The sequence below is a fragment of the Oryza brachyantha genome, chromosome 3 (assembly GCF_000231095.2).
Source record: "Oryza brachyantha chromosome 3, ObraRS2, whole genome shotgun sequence".
Taxonomy (NCBI): Eukaryota; Viridiplantae; Streptophyta; class Magnoliopsida; order Poales; family Poaceae; genus Oryza; species Oryza brachyantha.
Genome location: NC_023165.2, coordinates 45,115 through 63,757, shown reverse-complemented (window position 1 = coordinate 63,757; position 18,643 = coordinate 45,115). Strand labels below are relative to the sequence as shown.

Here is an 18,643-nt window from a genome sequence, read left to right as displayed (position 1 = left end):
TTATTCTCTCCGCCTCTCTCACGCGGGTCCTCGCCTCCTCGGTCTTCGTCGTCGCCGCTCCTCCCCGCTGTTGCCGGTCAGCGCCGTCGTCCTCGCTTCTCGCCGGACATCGCGCCGCCGTCGCCGCTACAGCCCACAGTCGCTGCCGCCACGCCCTCTCCCCCTCCTCTCCCTTTCTCACATAGGCACACAGCTGCATCACAAAGCTTCCCGCCGTCGCTGTCCTCCTCACTTCCGCCTCCTCGCCGCCCCCCTCGCCCCCGGCCGCCGCCCCCTCACCGCATCTTGCCCCTGCCGCGATCAAATTTACTGGCCACAAGCAGATGCCCCCAGTCGTGTTGTATGGCTCTCCACAAGGTGTTCAGTGAAGAAGCCACTGAGCCTATTGCGGTTGCTGAGGGAAATCCGAATTGATCTCAAGAAGCAGAGCAGACCGATTTGGTCCCCGGGTTGCTAATTGTCTGATTTGATCTGGTATGATGTTGCATTTTGGTTCAAGCATATGGGCTACTTTTGTTCGGAATGTTGAATGTTGTTTGTTGGGCATGCATTGCTGGTGTCTGGGTAACCTTCCCTAGGCAAGATGAGGCAATCAGGTTCTGTAAAGCACGTGAGTATACCAATGTCTTTAGCTACGTTGGTCATTTTATATACTATTCTTTATTATATGTTTTACTTATTTTTATAAGCTTATTTATTGTGGTATACTGAAAATAAAATTATGTTTTAAGCTAATTATTTTCTTGTCAAATATAGTTTCGTTGCGAAGCACGTGCATATAACTAGTTAGAGGAAGAAAACCGCACTCGGATGAGAAAGAATGGGTTGTCTGATGTGGAAATGATTCAACCTACCCAATCGTAGGTTATGTAAAGACTTCTTCCAGTTTTACTTGATAATACAACTGCCTTCCAGAAGAGTGGAATCTAATCTCAGCACAAAGACAACTCACATTGAATCAAGGTACTATTAATTGTTTCACGGCTAACCACCAACTTTAATCTTGGTTTATATAGTTTTAGATAGGCTAGAAGAGTGATTGACCCTATCTAATGGACTTCCGTCCTATAGATATAAATAGAAGTATGGTTATTACCTATTATTGGAGGTCCGAACCTATGTAAAAATCGGTCTTACTCATTGCTATGATTTCACATACACCTTAACACTAGCCGAATTCTATATGAACAAATACATTAGTCATCCCTCATTTGTTAACATACAAGTACACATTCAGGGACATCATATATGTCCTTAGTTTTTTTCCTTCTTGTTTTCATGCTTAAAACTTTTAAATCAAATTTAAAAATCAAATAAAATTTGAAACCATCACCTCAAATTTTAAAACTATCAATTCAAAATTAAAACTTTCAACTCCAAATTTAAAAACCACAACTCAAATTTTAAAGTATTGGAGTAAAATTTCTATCAATAGTTTGAAAATTTCAACTCTAATTTAAAGATTCCAATTTAATCTCAAAATTTTCAACTCAAATTGTCAAACATTGGATTTAAAAATTCTACCCAAAATTTGAATTTTTAACCTCAAACTTAAACTTTAAACTGATATTTAAAACTTTGAAATCAATTTATTTATTGTTCATATTAAACATCAATTGATCGTGATTACGCTAATGCCGATGATCAACATTAACGGTGCCACTCCGCGCGACTTAAGAATTCGGCGCACGCATGGGCGAGTAGCCAGACCCCTAATGCAAAAACCCGAAATCGAGTTGTGCTCCAGATAACAAACATTTTTCTTTTTAGTTCAGGTGATAAAAAATAAATTGCAATAACTCCGTTTCACAATATCATTCATATATAAATGCTAATAAATTTAGACATATATCCAATAATAAACATTGATTGATAAATGAATTTTAGTTAAAAATTCTTACGAAATGGAACGAGTGAGTAATTTGTTCCCATTCTAAACTCACAACATCAAGTTCGTTACTTCCAATAATACAACTACGGTGTTTTTGCAGAAACAATATTACAAGTCGTACCGGACAAGTAGTAGCTTCGATGCTATTGGTTGAATGGTATACTAGTAACATTAATTCTCTCGTTTCGTCTGTTGCTACTCGATTGAATACAGTAACAGAAAACAAATGGGAATGTACGTAGTAACAACAAACAGCTATCTATATCAGCGGTTCAGCGGCAGCCAAGCGTTGTTGGCGAGTGTATTCCCACACCGCAATGGCACCACTGACATGAACATTCAGTGACCTGACGATGCCCAGCTGCGGGATCTCCACGCATGCGTCCAAGGCATGGATGATGTCCACAGGGATGCCCTCCTTCTCCCGTCCCAGCACAAGCACCTTGCCAATATATTCAGTTTGTTCTTGTTGGTTTTTTTCTCCTCACGTATAAGCAATATCTTCAACAACAACAGAGAGGGATTTGATTTGATTGCCTTTTACATACCGTTTTGCTCGGAAAAGAGAACTGGTCCAGTGGCTTGCTGTTAGCCGTCTGCTCCAACCCTATCACCGAATAGCCCTCCTGCCTCTTCTTCTCCAAGAACACTTTCACGCTATTCACTGGAACCTCCATCATGGGCAACCACTTCTCCGCCGTTACACTGCATGCGCAATGCCATCATCATCGTCATCTAAACATTTGCCAGAACCACCAGCTATATACATACCTGATCAACCGAAACTGCTTGTCCTCGATAATGCTTTTGTCAGCAACTGCCAATCCAGCTGTTTTGAATATCTGTCACCAAACACCTAGTATATGTTATGCACGTTAGAGGGATAATAACAGGAATGATACTGGCTGCGCTATATACCTCGCATGTTCTTGTCAGTCCAGCGAGATTAGGGATGCGATCTAGTAGTGATGCTACTACGATTAATTGTTGCTGGCTTTGCTTGATAGTTTCCACAGCGTGATTTCTTGATTCCAGCACTAAATCCAACAGTTGGTCATCTCCCTCTAGTTCTTCACCCAGCAAAACAAGACAACACATAGACAAAAAGTGAAATGAGACAACATCCATAGGGAGCAAAAAACAAAAGCTCGGTCCGTAGATAACAAGAACATCTGCAGCTTAGTTATTGAAAATGGCCTACTACATAAAAACTTATTGCCAAGTGCAAGGAACACAATAAAAATGTGCAAAGCCATCATACAAGTTCTTATCACCAAGCAAAACAGATATTGGGAGGTAGTGTGAAGAAAGTAGTAGTAAAACTACAAGGATGCTTACATACCTGAAAGTAATCTTGAAATATAGTCATCGCCAGCAACTGAATGACCACCAATGTTCAAAGCTTGATCTAAGTTCCTATAGGGTGTGATTTTCTTCTGAAAATTAAGTGCGTCTTGATTAGGTTCTAACAACCCAACTATGGTCTCATCAGTTCTGTCTTCATTGTGATGCATTTCTGCTGTGAGATCCTCATTCTTGATTGTTATTGAATCCTTTGCTATAGATTGTCTTAAATCCTCCCTCACATCCTAACATAGCTAAATATAATTAGCTTGAAGTTTAATGGAGGAAAACAAAGGTGAGGTTGAAGTTCTTACATTGAGGAAGTTAATTACTCGCTCCATCACAGACACTGGAACACATTCAAAGTCAGAGGAGACCTAACAAAACATCTTCTATTCAGTTAAAAGAATCAAATATTCAATTGTCATACAGAAACCATAATCCTCCTAGAATTTGTCTTGAAAGCGAACATATTGTTTTCATGCAACAAGAATCAATGATCCTAAACTTGTATAGAAGAGAAAGGGAATATCATGAACCTCAGGGCGAGAACTAAATATCCCTGAAGGAGTGTTGGAAGTATCAGGATTGAAAACATCAAGGAAGCGTTCAACTGAAGCTCTAAGCCTGTAATCAGAAGCACAATTAATTTATAATTAACACTTGCACTATCTTTGCAAAAATTTGGAATTTGGTGAAACAGATGGAGCATGCGGCATGTAAGTTGAGATTATTGGTCATTAAGAAACAAGACAATCATATTGGATTTTTTTTCTGTGTAATTCTATATAGTACGTCAATAGAGTATGTCAACAGGACGATACTAAGCACAAACACAGAAATAAAAAAAACATGTGGATGTACCTGACGCAGTCAGCGTTTTCTGCTAGATATCTTTTTAAATCTTGAAAGCATCTCCTCTCAAAGATTGGGTTTTCTGAACTTTCCAGTTGCAAAATAGGCCACATCTTTGATAGGACACAGTGGACAAGTAGCTGCAATACAAAATGGAGTTTCAAGTTACTAGAAGTCTAGAAGAATCTAAAGCTCCATAAGAATACGGCACAACAAAATTTTGTTAATTACATAGTTTTACCTGAGTAAAAGCACGTAAACTGTGGTGATGGGATGTTAAAAATGGCATTATTGGAGGAAGAAGCTGGTTCAGATGATTTATCTGGGCAGACAACTCCCGTGAATGGAGGATCAAGTTTGCTGCTATAAATACGTAGGAAGATAGTGCCTGCAGAGACAAGACAGATAAATAAACAAATCAAAGTGGAGAGATATTGGGCTAAAAATGTTCACCTGTTGTCGCATTTCATTGTCATGAAAAATTGGAATAAGCTCTTCTTCGGCCTGCAAATGACATTTCATCATAAACATCAGCAGTTAGCGGCAAAAAGATTCTACTGGCATAAAAGAGTTTATCAGTTACAAAAGTATACAAGCATGTCATGGAGTTTCTCACCAATGTTGGAAATTTTAAATAAATAAGTATAGCAAATGTCTCCAAGTACTGCCGGACAGCAGGTAAATTATTTCTCTGCAGAAAGAGATGCTATTAGAACTTGCACAGATGCAAAGCAATAAATAACAGTAGTGCATGGAAATAAATTGATGTGAAATTGCTTCAGACCCACAAATTATGTAAACAAGTAGGGAGTGGTCAATTCAACATGTTTCAAGAAACCCACATAAGATGAGTTTCCACAGATACAACAGATTAAAATACAAAATCAAAATGATTAAGAACATTCTTACGTAAAGACAGATGTGAATACTAGATGTCACTTCTTTAACAATATCATCCTCTACATAGTGTGAAAGAACACATATCATCTGCCAAATACGAACTTTTCGCCGATGTACCTGATAAAAATGAGACATTAAGAAATGTAGTACAAAACACAAAGTTCCGAAGAATAACAAAACGCAATTGTGATAGGAAAGACTTACGCTGCTATGTTTTTTGTATAGTTCTCTTGAAATATCCTTGTCATTCACCTTTCAAGAAAAGAGTAAATACAAAGTATCAGAATATCAGAACAGCATTAGTTTAGGCAGGGTTTTGAGAATAGAAATTATAGGTATTATTTGCAGCATCAGGTTGGTAGAATCTGTTGTGTTTTAGAAAGAGTCTAAACGGACTCATGGCAGATCCAAAGATCAAAATTCTTCAAATATTCATTATGCACTTCTGTCATTGCCATAAAATGGAACACAGCAGCCAGAGCATATCAACAGGCAACATCCCCAATAGAGCATACCCTTTTCCTGAGGAAAAAACCTTTACCGCTGAATCAAGAAGTTTCAGTAGAAATAGTTTGCCAGATCGAAGGGCTTCTTCAGTTTCTAATGTGCCCTTTTCTTTGATTTGTTTCCATAGATGATGAAAGAGGACAGCAACTGAAACACGAGCATATAGTTCTGTATTAATGAACACCTGCAACAACATTGCAATGCTGTTCATCATTGATGGATCAAGGAAACACCCAATTGGCATTATCATTAATGCTGTAAAAATTAATAAACAACAAAAATTGATGCACACATTGTCTCCTGTTCTATTACAAAGTAGTGCCTATAATTAGGATAGGAGCCATAGATGTGATAGGATGCTCAATTTTACCAACAAAACTAAAGTGACAATATATGTAGTTGTACCTCTCATGGTGGTTGTAAATAAACTTACCTCTGTGAATTCACGATCTGGGCTTTGCGCTAACATGGAAACTTCAAGCCTTGCTTCATGATTTTCAGATAGTTCAGCTTCAAAATCTTCGTCAAATGCCACTATTCAATAAATGTGAAATAGGGGTTGAAAAGAAGATTATATTTGAGAACATACTGCTAGGATTTCTTAAAACAACATCGATGAAACTAAACACAGAACGAATCACTAGGAAAGATGCTGAAAAATGCCTGATCCATATAATGATAATTGCTTCAGCTCCTCCATATAAAAGCTCAGAGTTTTTGGGTACATCAACCACACACCACTCAAATGCAGAGCTGCTAGACGAATGGTTCGAGGACTTCTCGAGCCTTCGCTAAGAAGATTCTCAATAAACTGAAAACAGATAGGAGTCATGTGTCATCATTTCTTACAGCATACAAACTTAAGTGCTCAAGAAAAATGTTTGTTTTTTTTTAATGAAATACATAAATATGCTATGCCAAATAGTCACATGAAAAAAAAGGAGAATTTTTGTCTTATCCAGATACTCGATATTTTTACACAAGCTGTCCAAAGATGTAGGATGTGAAATTGAGGTCACCAAATAATGTTCATATTTCAGAACTTCAGATGAATGACCTCTGTTTCTGTCATTGTCATTCAGCAATTAGAAGGTGAACATGTTTTCACTACTTGTAGTCATTTGTATAATATTGCAAGAATCATATGAAAAGAACACTTATCAGCAGATAACAAGTGTACTTGAAGTGCATAACGCAGACTGCATATATCCAAGGACAGTATTACTTTTGATGAACAGGACAATGGATGAGCATACATCAGCAGCAGCAGCAACTAGGCATTGTATTTGGATAAATTTGTTTCTATCGGTGCTAATTAGACAACAAGAATATTGTGTAACATCAAAACAGTTAGAAACAAATAAAGGTGTGAGAACTGACCCATTTCAAAGGACCTGGCCCCTTTTCATTCTCCTGGTGCATTTCCAAATTAGGAAAGATTGCTGGGTGCAATATAGCGGACAACAGTGCAGCAATTGGTGCAACTCTGCGTTTATTGCAACTAAGGTGCAACACCCAGGAAGACTTTACAAATTGCATCATCATCTGTGGAAGATATAGATGAAACAAGAATGCCCAATGATACTAGTTACAATCAAAGACCTTGTTGAAATGCATGATTTCCATAAGAAAACACACTGTGAGTATGTTGACCGTTTCTTTTTTCTTTTAACTTTGGTACTTTGGTCTCTTATACATATATATTTGGAAGAAGGATTCCATCAATAGCAAACATGTTTGGCCAATATCAACACATATCAAAAGTTCCCTGGGAATTTTGACACTTTTCTCCCTTCTTTTTTGCCTACCCTTCCTCTTCCTGTTACAATTAAGACCGGAAATGGAGGTCACTTGTGGTCACTGACCTGTTGGAAGTTGATGCTTAAGCGCCTCCAGCCTCATGAATGGTGGTGATAGATGGGGCTTGGGTGCCGGTGCCTCCTGTCTCATGAATGAAGACATGCATGGAGGCATGGAGTGACTAATGGCCAAACAAGGGCATGGCAGGGGGCATGGCAGGTTTTCCATCGTTGTCTTGGTCAACCACCATTTCACCTCTAACATTCAATACCCATCAGAACAGCAGATTACTACTTGCGATTGGACTTAAATCAGCAATATTGGGACAGGCTACTATAATCGAAGGGATGTGTTTATTTGGGAAGGTGATGGTTCACCTGTCTGAGGAAGAAGGAAGGTCAGGGTCAGCAAGGATTTGAGCAAGTCGCAGTCTTGCAGGTCAGCCACCTTGCTGCCTTACAGCAGGGGAAAGAACGAAGGCAAAGGTGGAATTTAGAAAAAAGGAATTTGGAGGAGTTCCTTTTATTGGGTAAAACAAACTTGTGGTACAAATGAAAATATCTGCCAATCTTGTGGCATTAATTGGTACTGAAGAAAATTGTGATATTTATTGTTAAAACTCTTGTGCTATGAATAGGCTAAACATCCATTCCCAACATCCACATCCAAGGAGAGCTAATTATTCCATCCCAGCGGAATTCCCACGTTACAAAACAGGGCCTAAATAGATTGTTAAAATTTACAGAGAAAAAAAAGACATGTACGTAAATTCAGGCAGAGACCACTAAGCAAGAAATTACAGACTCAAAGCAAATATAACCATTGGTTTTAGCAGCCACATTTGGTGGTTAAATAGTTAAAGTAGCACATAAATTGCAGAAAGGGGCCTTGTGTAGTACCTCATAACTGATGCCCAAAGAGGATAAATTTCTGGTTCTCATGATAAATTCTAAAAGCCCCAAAACAGATCTCACACATCTAAGGATGGCCAAGACAGAATTTTCACCAGCATTTTCAAGACTGCGAAGATTTTAAAGAAAAACCGATATAAGAATCTAAAGTTTCTAATGTATTTAACAATGAAGTAAAACCACCAAATATAAAACAAAAGAAAATAACCATGTGCAAACATAACCATAACTTACATTAGAAAAGGCCAACCGGAATGTATTCTGACAGCTATACTCACCTTTCAACAATATCAACAAAAATAGATCGGAGGGTTGATTCTGAAAATAAAGGATACGGCATCTTCAACTGAGATTCATTCTCGCCACAGCAGCAAGAAAATGACAGCAGTGCATCTAGACAAAGCCACTAAATCAAAACCAGTAATTAGGATCTATCCCTATAATTACCTTGTTTATGAATATAAAAATGAGCGATGTGCACTACAAAAAAAAAAGACAACGTTCTCACCTTCCAACACATTAAAACAGCCCGTCTGCTTCGCTTCAGAACTCCATTCACAAGAAGATTGTTGATGTTATCAAGAAAACTGACGACCAGAAAATCCAGCGAAAATTTGTTGCTTTGATTTATTTCTTTTGTTTCTACAAGATCTAGAAACTGAGAAGTGCAAGCAGTAGATAGAGTGGGTAGTACATAGGATAGAACTTCATAAGATGCCAAATGAAGTTCACACCCAACCTTACCCAGGGAAAAACAGTTAAAATGATTCCAACAAATTCTACATGAAGAAGCTGCAAGGTACTGGAGGTCAAATATTCAACAGTATTAAATGAGAGACTAACCTCTGTGGCATAACTATGATGTTGTATAACGTTCCAACAGAACTCCCAGAGGAATGTCAATGTTGAATAAAGAGAAAAATTAGAAAGGTAATGGTTGCACCATGTGACAATAGAGCTAATGGTTCTCATGGACCAAATCTGTAAATATTGCAATTAGAAGTTATCAGCCATACAATTAAATGGTGAGAGACTCGAAAGCAAAGGTAAAGGTCCCTATTAGAAGAGATCCTCAGGCAGTATAAACAAAACTGAACAAACAGCAGATTAACTGTTATGTGGGGAATCCCCTTCGGGCGGCGCAAGCAGGAGACCGGCCGAACTCGGCCGGCACGCGAGATTAATTAGGACTCTAAAGTTTGATTAGGATAAGGTTTGTTAGATTAATTAGGGCTCTATGTCTTTGTAAGGCTATATAAAGCCGGTTAGTTCATGGTTAATGCAAGCAGAAAATTAGTTCAATCTACCTCTTCCAATCTACCTCTTCTATTTCTCTACTCTCCCCTACCCCGTAACATTAACAACCAGATGATACTGGAGAACCCAGCCTTCAACAGAAAAAATGCTTAATTTTCTCCACAATCAAGAGAAAAGGTAACTGTATAATCTTGCTCCCATTACATGATAAAACAGCTTTGACAAAAAATTCTGAATAGATTAAGAGTGCAAACCTCAGTTGCTACTACATTATATTCTAAAACATTACACATTGTTCAAACTGAAAGGACAGCATGTATTTTTGAAAAAAAAAATGGCTGTATGGCAGCCTGGTAGATTTGGAAACACAGGAAAAGTCAAATTTTGAATGGTATTATTGCCTCAAGCAGACAATTGGAAATCCTTTTTCAAGGAGAAACTAAGTCTTCTTTTAGCTAAACTTAGAGAAGTAGACTAACTTTTCGTTCAATTATAGCCACAAGCTCTATAACCCTGTGACACTTCCCATGTAAACCACTGTAAGTATTCCTTCTATATCAATAAAAAGTAACCCATCCTACTGGTTTTCAATCCCCTCCTCCCAAAAAAAAATAGAAAACCCCCAAAAACCAAAAAAGGAGAAACAATATATATATCTAGATGCTTGAAATTATGAGGAACCAACATACACCCTGCAACACCAATGAGGTCATAGAGGTAGCCAAACGACGCTGGCTCGGGCCTCCAAGCTTTCCCTTAACAGAAGATGGTAAATCCATGTCCTTAGAATTTCTTAACCAGAAAACTGAACAAGAAGTCTTGCTGAAGACCACCATATTTTCCTAGAGTAACATATAAGCAACATGATATTCAAAATGACATTCCAGAATAAATCAAGACAAGTTGAAGAAAAATATGATTACCAAAATGACAAGCAATAGCTTTGCAAGATTCTTGTTAAGAGCATGTTGCTCTGATCCATTTGAGCTATCTGAACCTTCTTTGGAGATGGTACTGTTTTGATGAGTAAGCCTTTTGTGTTTCACTTCAAGTTCCTCAATCAAACATAATACAATGATGAAAAATTTCACTTGTATGCATTCTCCAGTTGGATATTGTTCAGAAAGCTTGTTACCGTATTTCTCCAAAAACTATGAAAAATAAAAGATATGCATATATGTATCAATCAAAGTTGAAGATGTTAAGTGAAAATTCTGATATAGGTGAAATCATCGTATTGAAAAGACAAAGGCCAACGTTTAGATATCAAATAGAAATAAATTAGTGTCTCACTCTCAGCAATATCAAAAGAGCTCCTGTTTACTCAATAACAAAAGGCATGCTTTTTAGAAACTTAAAAGCAAGTGTGGGCAAAACAAACCACAAATATTTGCTTGAAGTGCTGCTCCTCTGAGGTTACAAGAAGAAGGGTCCTTGCCCACCTCCGTGCTTCAGCTTCCCACGCACCCACATCCTCATCATCAAACAAGTATAGTCCATCCACCTCGGTGTGCTTCACAAAGGTGGTAGGGAAATCAATGAGCTTCTCCAACAAAGTGTCCCCAGAAGAACATTCTTTGTTCTGAACAAACCATTTTTGAACTGTTGGTCTCAGTGCTCCTGCAAGGATATAAAACAGCAGTGAGAAGAGAAGATGGTTATAGGGGCAAAAAGTAGCTCATCATTCTCTTCTCCTAAAAACTGATAGTAGCAAAGTAGATATTGGTTGCAGACAATTCTCTCCACTTATCATGTATGTACTACAATCGAGTGTGTCTTAACTTATGTGTGTACATACCAGAATAATCAGTAAACTCTCGAGGTATTGTAGAAATGAAGTACAAAAGCTGACTAAGTGGGATTTCAGCTGCACTTATCAATGATGTTGCGGCCTTCATGACCTGTTCACAAACTGCTTTCGGCTTCGGGTTAAGAACTTGATTTGCATTACTTAACATTTGATCAGAGTTTCTTACTGGGGAAGAGATGCCCTACCTTTAAGACGATACTTTGGATTGAAGTGTTGTTTACTCTTCTCGCAAAGAATCAATAAGACATCTAATAAATCTGCAGTATTAACTGCTGTATGTGCATCTCCATTGCATTTTGCCATTTCTTGCCCAGCAGAAGCATATGGGGAATCAAGCGCATTTGACTGACATGCGCATGAAGCGATACAAAATGCAAGAGCCATTAATCCTGCTCGGCCAAATGAATCTTGCTTTGCAGAATAAGCCAAGCTCCAAACTAGATGTAAACGGTCACTGCAAAAAAAAAATTAGGCAACATATGAAAAAAAAAATAATAACAGCCAAGCACTAGTAGAGCTACTTGAACAAACTAAACTAATCCATCAGTGGCATGTTTGTGGCTAAACAACATAAAATTGTCCTATTTAAAAAGGTGGTGGGTACAGCTATGCAGCAGTATTTGCAGTTCCAGGCCTCCAGCATCTGCAGATAAGTTTATCTAGTTATAGTGCATATGATATATACTGCACTGTATACAAACTACATGCACAGTAATATTTCCTTTTAGAAAACAAATAAGTAACTAATTTGTTCAAATATCTTCTCATGAATATAAATATCCTTTATGTTATGTGCGGGGAAGAATATGAGAGGTGCGCGGGTTAGTTCGTGGTTGCGATGGGGAGGCTCTGATCATAATCGATTGGTGGACTTCGTTGATCATTTTGGTTCCTTGCGGGATTTGGAAGCTTCAAACAACTTTGTGTTCAATGGGGCCACTCCTAATGTTGTGGTAGTGTTGCAAGCTATCACAGGCAAGGATATTTTGGAGGTATTTTAGGGGCGAAGAGGAACAAATCATATATAATAGGAAGTAACAGGGAATGGCCCTGGACCTCATCCGCGTGGTGGAATCGTGATCGACACCGCGTCGACGAGGCAGGGACAGAGACGCAAAAAAGTAACTCAAATTTAATACCTACTTTGACCCAGGACACGGAGCTTCCTTATATAAATCAAGGACTCCCCATTCTGATCCCATCCTAACAAACTCTACCCTAACTGAGCAGAGCTACAAACTCTATCCTAACAGGCAAATGTACCGCGAGGGGTATCAGTTCCAGGGTACCGTTCCCGGACTAAGACTCTCAGATCATGATACAAGTGATCTCTAACGAGAGTAGTTTCTGGTGTCTTGCTGGGGCTAATGCGCTCCAGGAATTCCTTTGTAAGATGTTGATTCCGGACGCCTAGGTACCGCTGATTGAGCATCACCTGTGAGGAGCATTTTGGGTTGGTTGTGTGTGTTTTCCTGACCCCTTCTTTGTACATATACTTTCTCTCTTCCTAATGAGATGAAACGCAAGTCTCTTGAATTTTCGAGGAAAAATAATCGATTGGTTGGAAAAACCATTCACAAATTTCTTGCTTACATCCAAAAAAATCTGGCCATCGTTTATAGCAGGCACCCTTGTACAGATTGATAACAAATATCAAATGGATACCCTTATCCTCAAAGCTATCTCTAACTCAAGGCAGGGACACTATTAACCTGATCCCTACTCTTAGTCATCTAGGCTAACCTTGTTAGATGTATTTGTATAGTGTATATACCCACTAGTGTAGGGTGTTCTCTGCATATTCATACACATTGGATTATTGGCCCACAATACCACATCATGTTCTCCAACGAATCTAACCTGGCACAAACATCAGAAGATGGGTTGTTTGGATTAAGCTTTTGGGAGTATATCAATCTCAGGGCAAATTTGATGGTGGTGATAGTGCATGTACCCACATTTACATGTAGAGAAATTTGTTCTTCAGAATGTGTATAGTTTTTTTAATACTAGAAGTGTTTGGATTTTTATGAAGCATGTTGCATAATTCAATTTATACATGAGTTCTTGATATTGGTCAAGGAGGCACCGTTGGAGAAGAATAGACAGAACACAGGTTGGCATGCAATTTTTTATGTGTAGGAAGGAGCAAACAGGGCCTGGTGTATGTTAGTATATGGTACTTAGAGGATCATTAGGATAGTCTTGATTTGATTAAAGTCTTTCCTTACCTCTAGTACCTTGTATCTACCTATTGTACTACTATATGTACCGGCCCCTTGAGGCTCAATACAACAATCTCACATATAGCCGTTGGTCCTGCTTCTTCACCTTCTTCTACCATTATGCCTTGTCATCGGCGTCATCTTCTTCCTCAACTACACTTTGCTCTTCTCCGACAACAGCTATCGACGTCACCGTTCTAGCCATTGGTCCCGCTTCTTCACCTTCGTCTACCACTATGCCTTGTCATCAACGCCATCTTCTTCCTCAAATACACTTTGCTCTTCTCTGACAACAGCGGGTTTCATTGGCACTTCTTCCTCTACGTCGCCTTACGCACCTCGACCATCTTGGAGGCCTTCTCTATTGGTCCCCATGACAATGGCGCAATGTTTATGATGGTCTCCTCCCTCGCCTACATGATATTGGCAACATCGTTGCATGCGTTCGTCCCGAGTTGTTTCTGGGCCTGGCAAACCAGGCATCATGCCTTGTCTTTTACGCTCCAATTGCATCGGCTCTTTGCGTCATCTTCCTCAATGACTGCTTCGATTGCGTCACTATCATCGTCTCTAGCGCGTCCTCACGCCCCTTGGTTTGTGGCATTGTCCTGGACGCCTGTGACCACTGCATGGGCCTCTTACGCATCTTGCAGCTTGGCTTACTCATAATCGGCATCAACTTTGGCTACTCTAACGGCTACCTCGACCACAGATCCTCCACATCCTTCGCTTTGGCTACATTGACTACGGCACAAAGGGCTATCGTCATTATTGAGTCCTCTTATCGGTTTCTTTTCTAGTCTAAGTGTCTGCGTTGCTCACGATTGGACTGTGGAGGGATTTTAGAGTATATGGTAATTAGAGGATTGTTTGGATAGGATTGATTTGATTAGAGTCCTTCCTTATCGCTAATACCTTCCTTATATCTACCTCCTGTACTCCTCTATATATCGGCCCCTCAAGGCTCAATAAAACAATCTCACATACGCAGTACATCCCTCTCCCTCTACTCTCCAACAGTGTAGGCCCAAACATCACCACCATAGATTCAATTATTTGAAGTATGAAGATAACTAAAATCCTTTCGAAAATCCAAAGTAACAGAATTTACATGCTATGTTCTCTTTGAAGTGTAAAACAGAAGTAAAAGGCAGTAGTTGCCTAAAAATCAGTACCGTGTTGTCAATGTCTGCGCGTAAATACCAAAGAATCTCTCTGCACCTTTTATGGTTTTTGAATCATAAACACCCCTGACACCTAAAATAGTTAAATAGACAACTAAGAATGTAAAAGACAATAAACTGCTAAACAGTATGAAAAGAACTGGAAATAATAAATCAAATATGATATAAAAGAGAAGAGAACAGTGAAAACAAGAAGAAGAATCTCATGAGCTACAGTACTTGATAAGTAAGAGCAACTAAATTGTTTCAAACAAGGTAACAAACCAAGGGTAATCACCCTTTGTAGCATACTCACAATCAACTTCTGGTTTGGGCATAGAACCAGCATGAAAAATTGCGAAATAATTTGAGCAAATTGCACATTAGGCCACCTTTTATTAACCAAGTTTCACTTTGGATCACCGTTAAACATATCTTTTCACTTTGGACTTAGCAAATTTGTTATTGTTGCAGTTTGGACCACCCTAAGAAACTTTTCTAGCCATCTCTAACCTCCATTTTGGCAAATATATGGACTGTCCATAGATGGGAGTTTGTTGGCATACCAGAGTCGATGTGTTTGAGGTCATTGATGTATACTAAAAAAGTTGTTCGGGGTGGTCCAAACTGCAATAATAACAAATTTATATGGTACAAAGTGAAAAGATATATTTTAGAGTGGTCTAAAGTGAAACTTAGATAAGAAAATATGGCACAAAGTGCAATTTACTCTAATAATTTTGATGTTGCAATCACCATTTAGAATTTCAACTTCAAATTTAATGCTACAGAAGAAACAAAAGGAAAAATTAAATAGTGAAGCGCATGTCTTTCTAAGGACAAAACTTAGTATGAGGTAAGAATCACGGACAAAAATTTATATCAGCTATAGTCCCAAGCAAATTAGGGTAGCTAGAGATCAAACCCAAGTCAAAATGCACGAACCAAAAGGGAACAACTAATGTACTAACAAAGTAGGATAACACAACTTCAATGCATATGCATATGCACTAAGAATGGCTAACATCAACAAAAGGGTTGGGTCACAAGTAGTCTGCCATTTGAAACATTCAGATGTACATTTACAAAGAAATGGAAGCTGAGGTGACAGAGTGTTCCAGGAAAGTATTTTTCAGGTAGAAGAATATGATATTTCCCATAGCTATGGTGGTTCGATAATATTTCATAAAAATGAAATGGGTACAACCAGACGTGAAAAGAAAAGCGCATGTTTGGGAATAAAACAATAAGAACTTTGTATTACTCAAAGAACAAGTTGGTTGTATTGAATTTAGTGTAAATTGAGTATAACTGACCAAAATCCTTGTGATGGACTACATCGTTCAAACCACGTAATAATGGACCAAGCATAAAGCCATTGGGGACTATCTGAGGATGAACCAAGTAGTGTTCCCATGTAATATCCAAAAAGGAACACATTACCAGACAGCGCACTGCAAAAACCATTGATAACAGCAGATTGTAAGACAACATTCTAAGTGTTAAGCAAATGCATTCTGCATGTATCAATGAAGTACTGACCTTGAGGATTATCATGAGTAAACCCACGCTCCCAAAGAACTACCATCCATTGAAAAAATCCTTCGAAAGATTCCATCTGAGCATGGAAAACTCCATAGGACAAGTGATCTGAGTAATCACTCTGTTGTGTGGACTCAAACAGCAGCATTACCTGAGCATAATATTTAAATTTATCAGCCCATCGAATCAAAAGATGCATAGGGTTACTCTATTGCTGTGCTATGACTGCTGTTCCTGGTATTGTGTTGACACTTAGCTACACAGGTCTTCAAATTGTTGATTTCAGATAACTGCAGATGAGAGTATTTGTTGGGAGAGCACATAGGAAACAACTGACCTGGTGTGTCCAGGCCGCCTCAACTAAATGTGTCCCGTATTCCTGGAGCATCTCATAGAGCAACAGGAAAACTTTCCACCGATCTTGACCACTTGAGCAATTTTCAGCTGATTGGCTCATTTCTCCAATGCCAAGGGATTTGGCCTCTTTGTGAGCCCACCTTTCTCTTTTTGTCATTGCAGTATTTGAATTGGGTTGACTAGGCATAGTGGCTGACCTCCCCGTGCAGCATTGCTGACCACCATAATTCTCAGAGGAGGAAAAGATGTCTAGTGATATTCTCAAGATGTACAAAGCCTGCTTCCTCACTAAAGAATCCTTGTCAACCTGGTATGTAGAGGTTAAGCATGTCAGTACAATCAGCATGGGTATAAACAGCTAAAGACTAAGAAAAACAGATTCGGAGCAGAAACGCCCACCAGTCCCCTGCGAATTTCATCCCAAAATTCATTGACATTCCTAAGATCATAGAAGTTCTGGACCGCATCAGCTCCCAAAATAACATCTCGGAGTCCTCCCAATTTTAGTGTTGAGAAGTAGAGGGAGAGTATATTATACGCATCGAGCCGCTCAGCTGGCCCCAGCGCAAACAGAGAAAGGCACGAGGCCCATATAGACTCCAAGAAACTTGAGCTGCGAGACAAGTTGGACAAATTAAGGAGTAGCATGTACACATAGAGTAGACGAAGAAGGACGAAGACCGAAAAACCTTGAGAGCTTAAGCTGAGCTGCAGCAAACTCCACGGTGACACAGGAAACATCAGCGAGCGAAAGGAGCAGCGGCTGCAGGAGGACCCGGGTGGCACAGGTTCGACACTCTTGGCTGTGGTCAAACATCTTGAGCGCCAGCCAGGAGAGGTCCCAGGTCATGTTGTGCACCAGCGCATCGAGACGAGAGTCACTTCCCTCACCCCTCCTCCTCCTCTCCAATGCGTGTTGCAGCAACGATGCCAGGACTGCGGTGGCCTTGGAGATAGGTAGTATCCCTGTCTCTGGAGGCGGCGGGTTCTCCCCAGTGTGGTACACGATGGAGCGGTGGTCGGCGGACAAATCCATGGCGACAGCGGAGGATCGAATGCACAAGGGCAGGATGGTTGCTCCTAGAAGGTCCCAGGATTGATTGGTGGAGACGGCATCGCACATCAAGGCAATCGTCTGCTGGAGCTGGTTGCCCTGAGTTTGCCTAAGCAGCGGCAGGAATACCCTCCATAGCAGCGCCCGCAGAGGATCCTCCGTCCGGTCTGGATTTCATTAGTAGGAAGGAGCAACGAAGAAAGAGGAGGGAGCTGTGTCTTTGGGCTTCTTACCGAGCAGCGCGAGCAGGTGGCAAAGCGCGGCGGCGTGAGGGAGAGAAGCCGCGGCAGCATGGTCGGAGTGGAGGAGGGCGTGGAAGAGCTGGGAGGCCGAGGTCGAGGAGGACGACGCGAGAACGCAGTCGACGACGCCCGGTACGGCGTCAGTCGGGACAGCCTGTAAGCAGCTCTCAAGGGCGGCGAGCGCCATGGTTTCAGGCAGCTGCCGAGAGAAGAGGAGCGGATGGTGGGGTGGTGTGGTGGCGGCGCCGCGCCCGACGCCAAGGCAAAATGCGGACGACGACGACGACAGTATTAACATGGGCTTTTCTTTCCTACCATTCGGTCAGCCCATTTAGCTCAAATCATAACTAATCCGGACCCACGCCTAATCGCTGTCATTAGCGCTAATCACCATTAATTAATTTTTTATTTAATTACGAAATTATAAATAGATTCAGTTAAAAGTTTTAAAAAAACTACGATGAAAAACACACAATCATCTCCCTATTTAAAAATTTGAAATTTAAATTTTAGCTTATAAGTATAGCCATAAGCAAAAACACGAGGATAGCAGTGAGCCGAGCATCAACATAATAAATTGGATGGCTTAATGCGGGTGGCTGTTGGCAGCATTGGCCATTGAACACTAAGTTCAAGCCAATGGTTTTATTGAATTTTCTCTTAAAAGTATGCACGTTTAGGTAGGCAATTCACCCATGTGACCCTTAAAAGTTATAAATCGTGAGAACTGCACTATATGCAAAATGGTTCATCGATCGAGTGACCAAGCTTTGTACTAGTACGCA

At 39.9% G+C, this 18,643-nt stretch overlaps 1 protein-coding gene across 2 annotated transcripts; it reads right to left on the bottom strand.

The window, feature by feature from the left end:
* Positions 1 to 1,876: 1,876 nt before the first annotated feature.
* Positions 1,877 to 18,106, bottom strand: LOC102703022. 2 transcript variants are annotated; one of them, XM_006650879.3, is made up of 33 exons: positions 17,850 to 18,106; positions 17,252 to 17,783; positions 16,962 to 17,175; positions 16,543 to 16,869; positions 16,206 to 16,356; positions 15,980 to 16,117; positions 14,676 to 14,757; positions 11,461 to 11,729; positions 11,264 to 11,377; positions 10,847 to 11,085; positions 10,389 to 10,616; positions 10,155 to 10,307; positions 9,052 to 9,189; positions 8,717 to 8,947; positions 8,487 to 8,614; positions 8,197 to 8,317; positions 6,878 to 7,042; positions 6,161 to 6,308; positions 5,931 to 6,031; positions 5,532 to 5,681; positions 5,195 to 5,242; positions 5,000 to 5,107; positions 4,707 to 4,781; positions 4,544 to 4,594; positions 4,332 to 4,478; positions 4,100 to 4,230; positions 3,775 to 3,862; positions 3,550 to 3,612; positions 3,234 to 3,480; positions 2,810 to 2,961; positions 2,663 to 2,733; positions 2,440 to 2,596; positions 1,877 to 2,333 (listed from the first exon to the last, which is right to left on the bottom strand). In XM_006650879.3, the coding sequence occupies exons 1-33, from the start codon at positions 18,043 to 18,045 to the stop codon at positions 2,151 to 2,153; spliced, it is 5,346 nt and encodes a 1,781-aa protein (XP_006650942.1). In that variant the 5' UTR covers positions 18,046 to 18,106; the 3' UTR covers positions 1,877 to 2,150. The 2 variants fall into 2 exon arrangements, with proteins under 2 accessions (XP_006650942.1, XP_040377918.1); XM_040521984.1 differs by lacking the exons at positions 1,877 to 2,333; positions 2,440 to 2,596; positions 2,663 to 2,733; positions 2,810 to 2,961; positions 3,775 to 3,862 and having other exon boundaries at positions 3,390 to 3,480.
* Between the last annotated feature and the right edge of the window lie 537 nt (positions 18,107 to 18,643).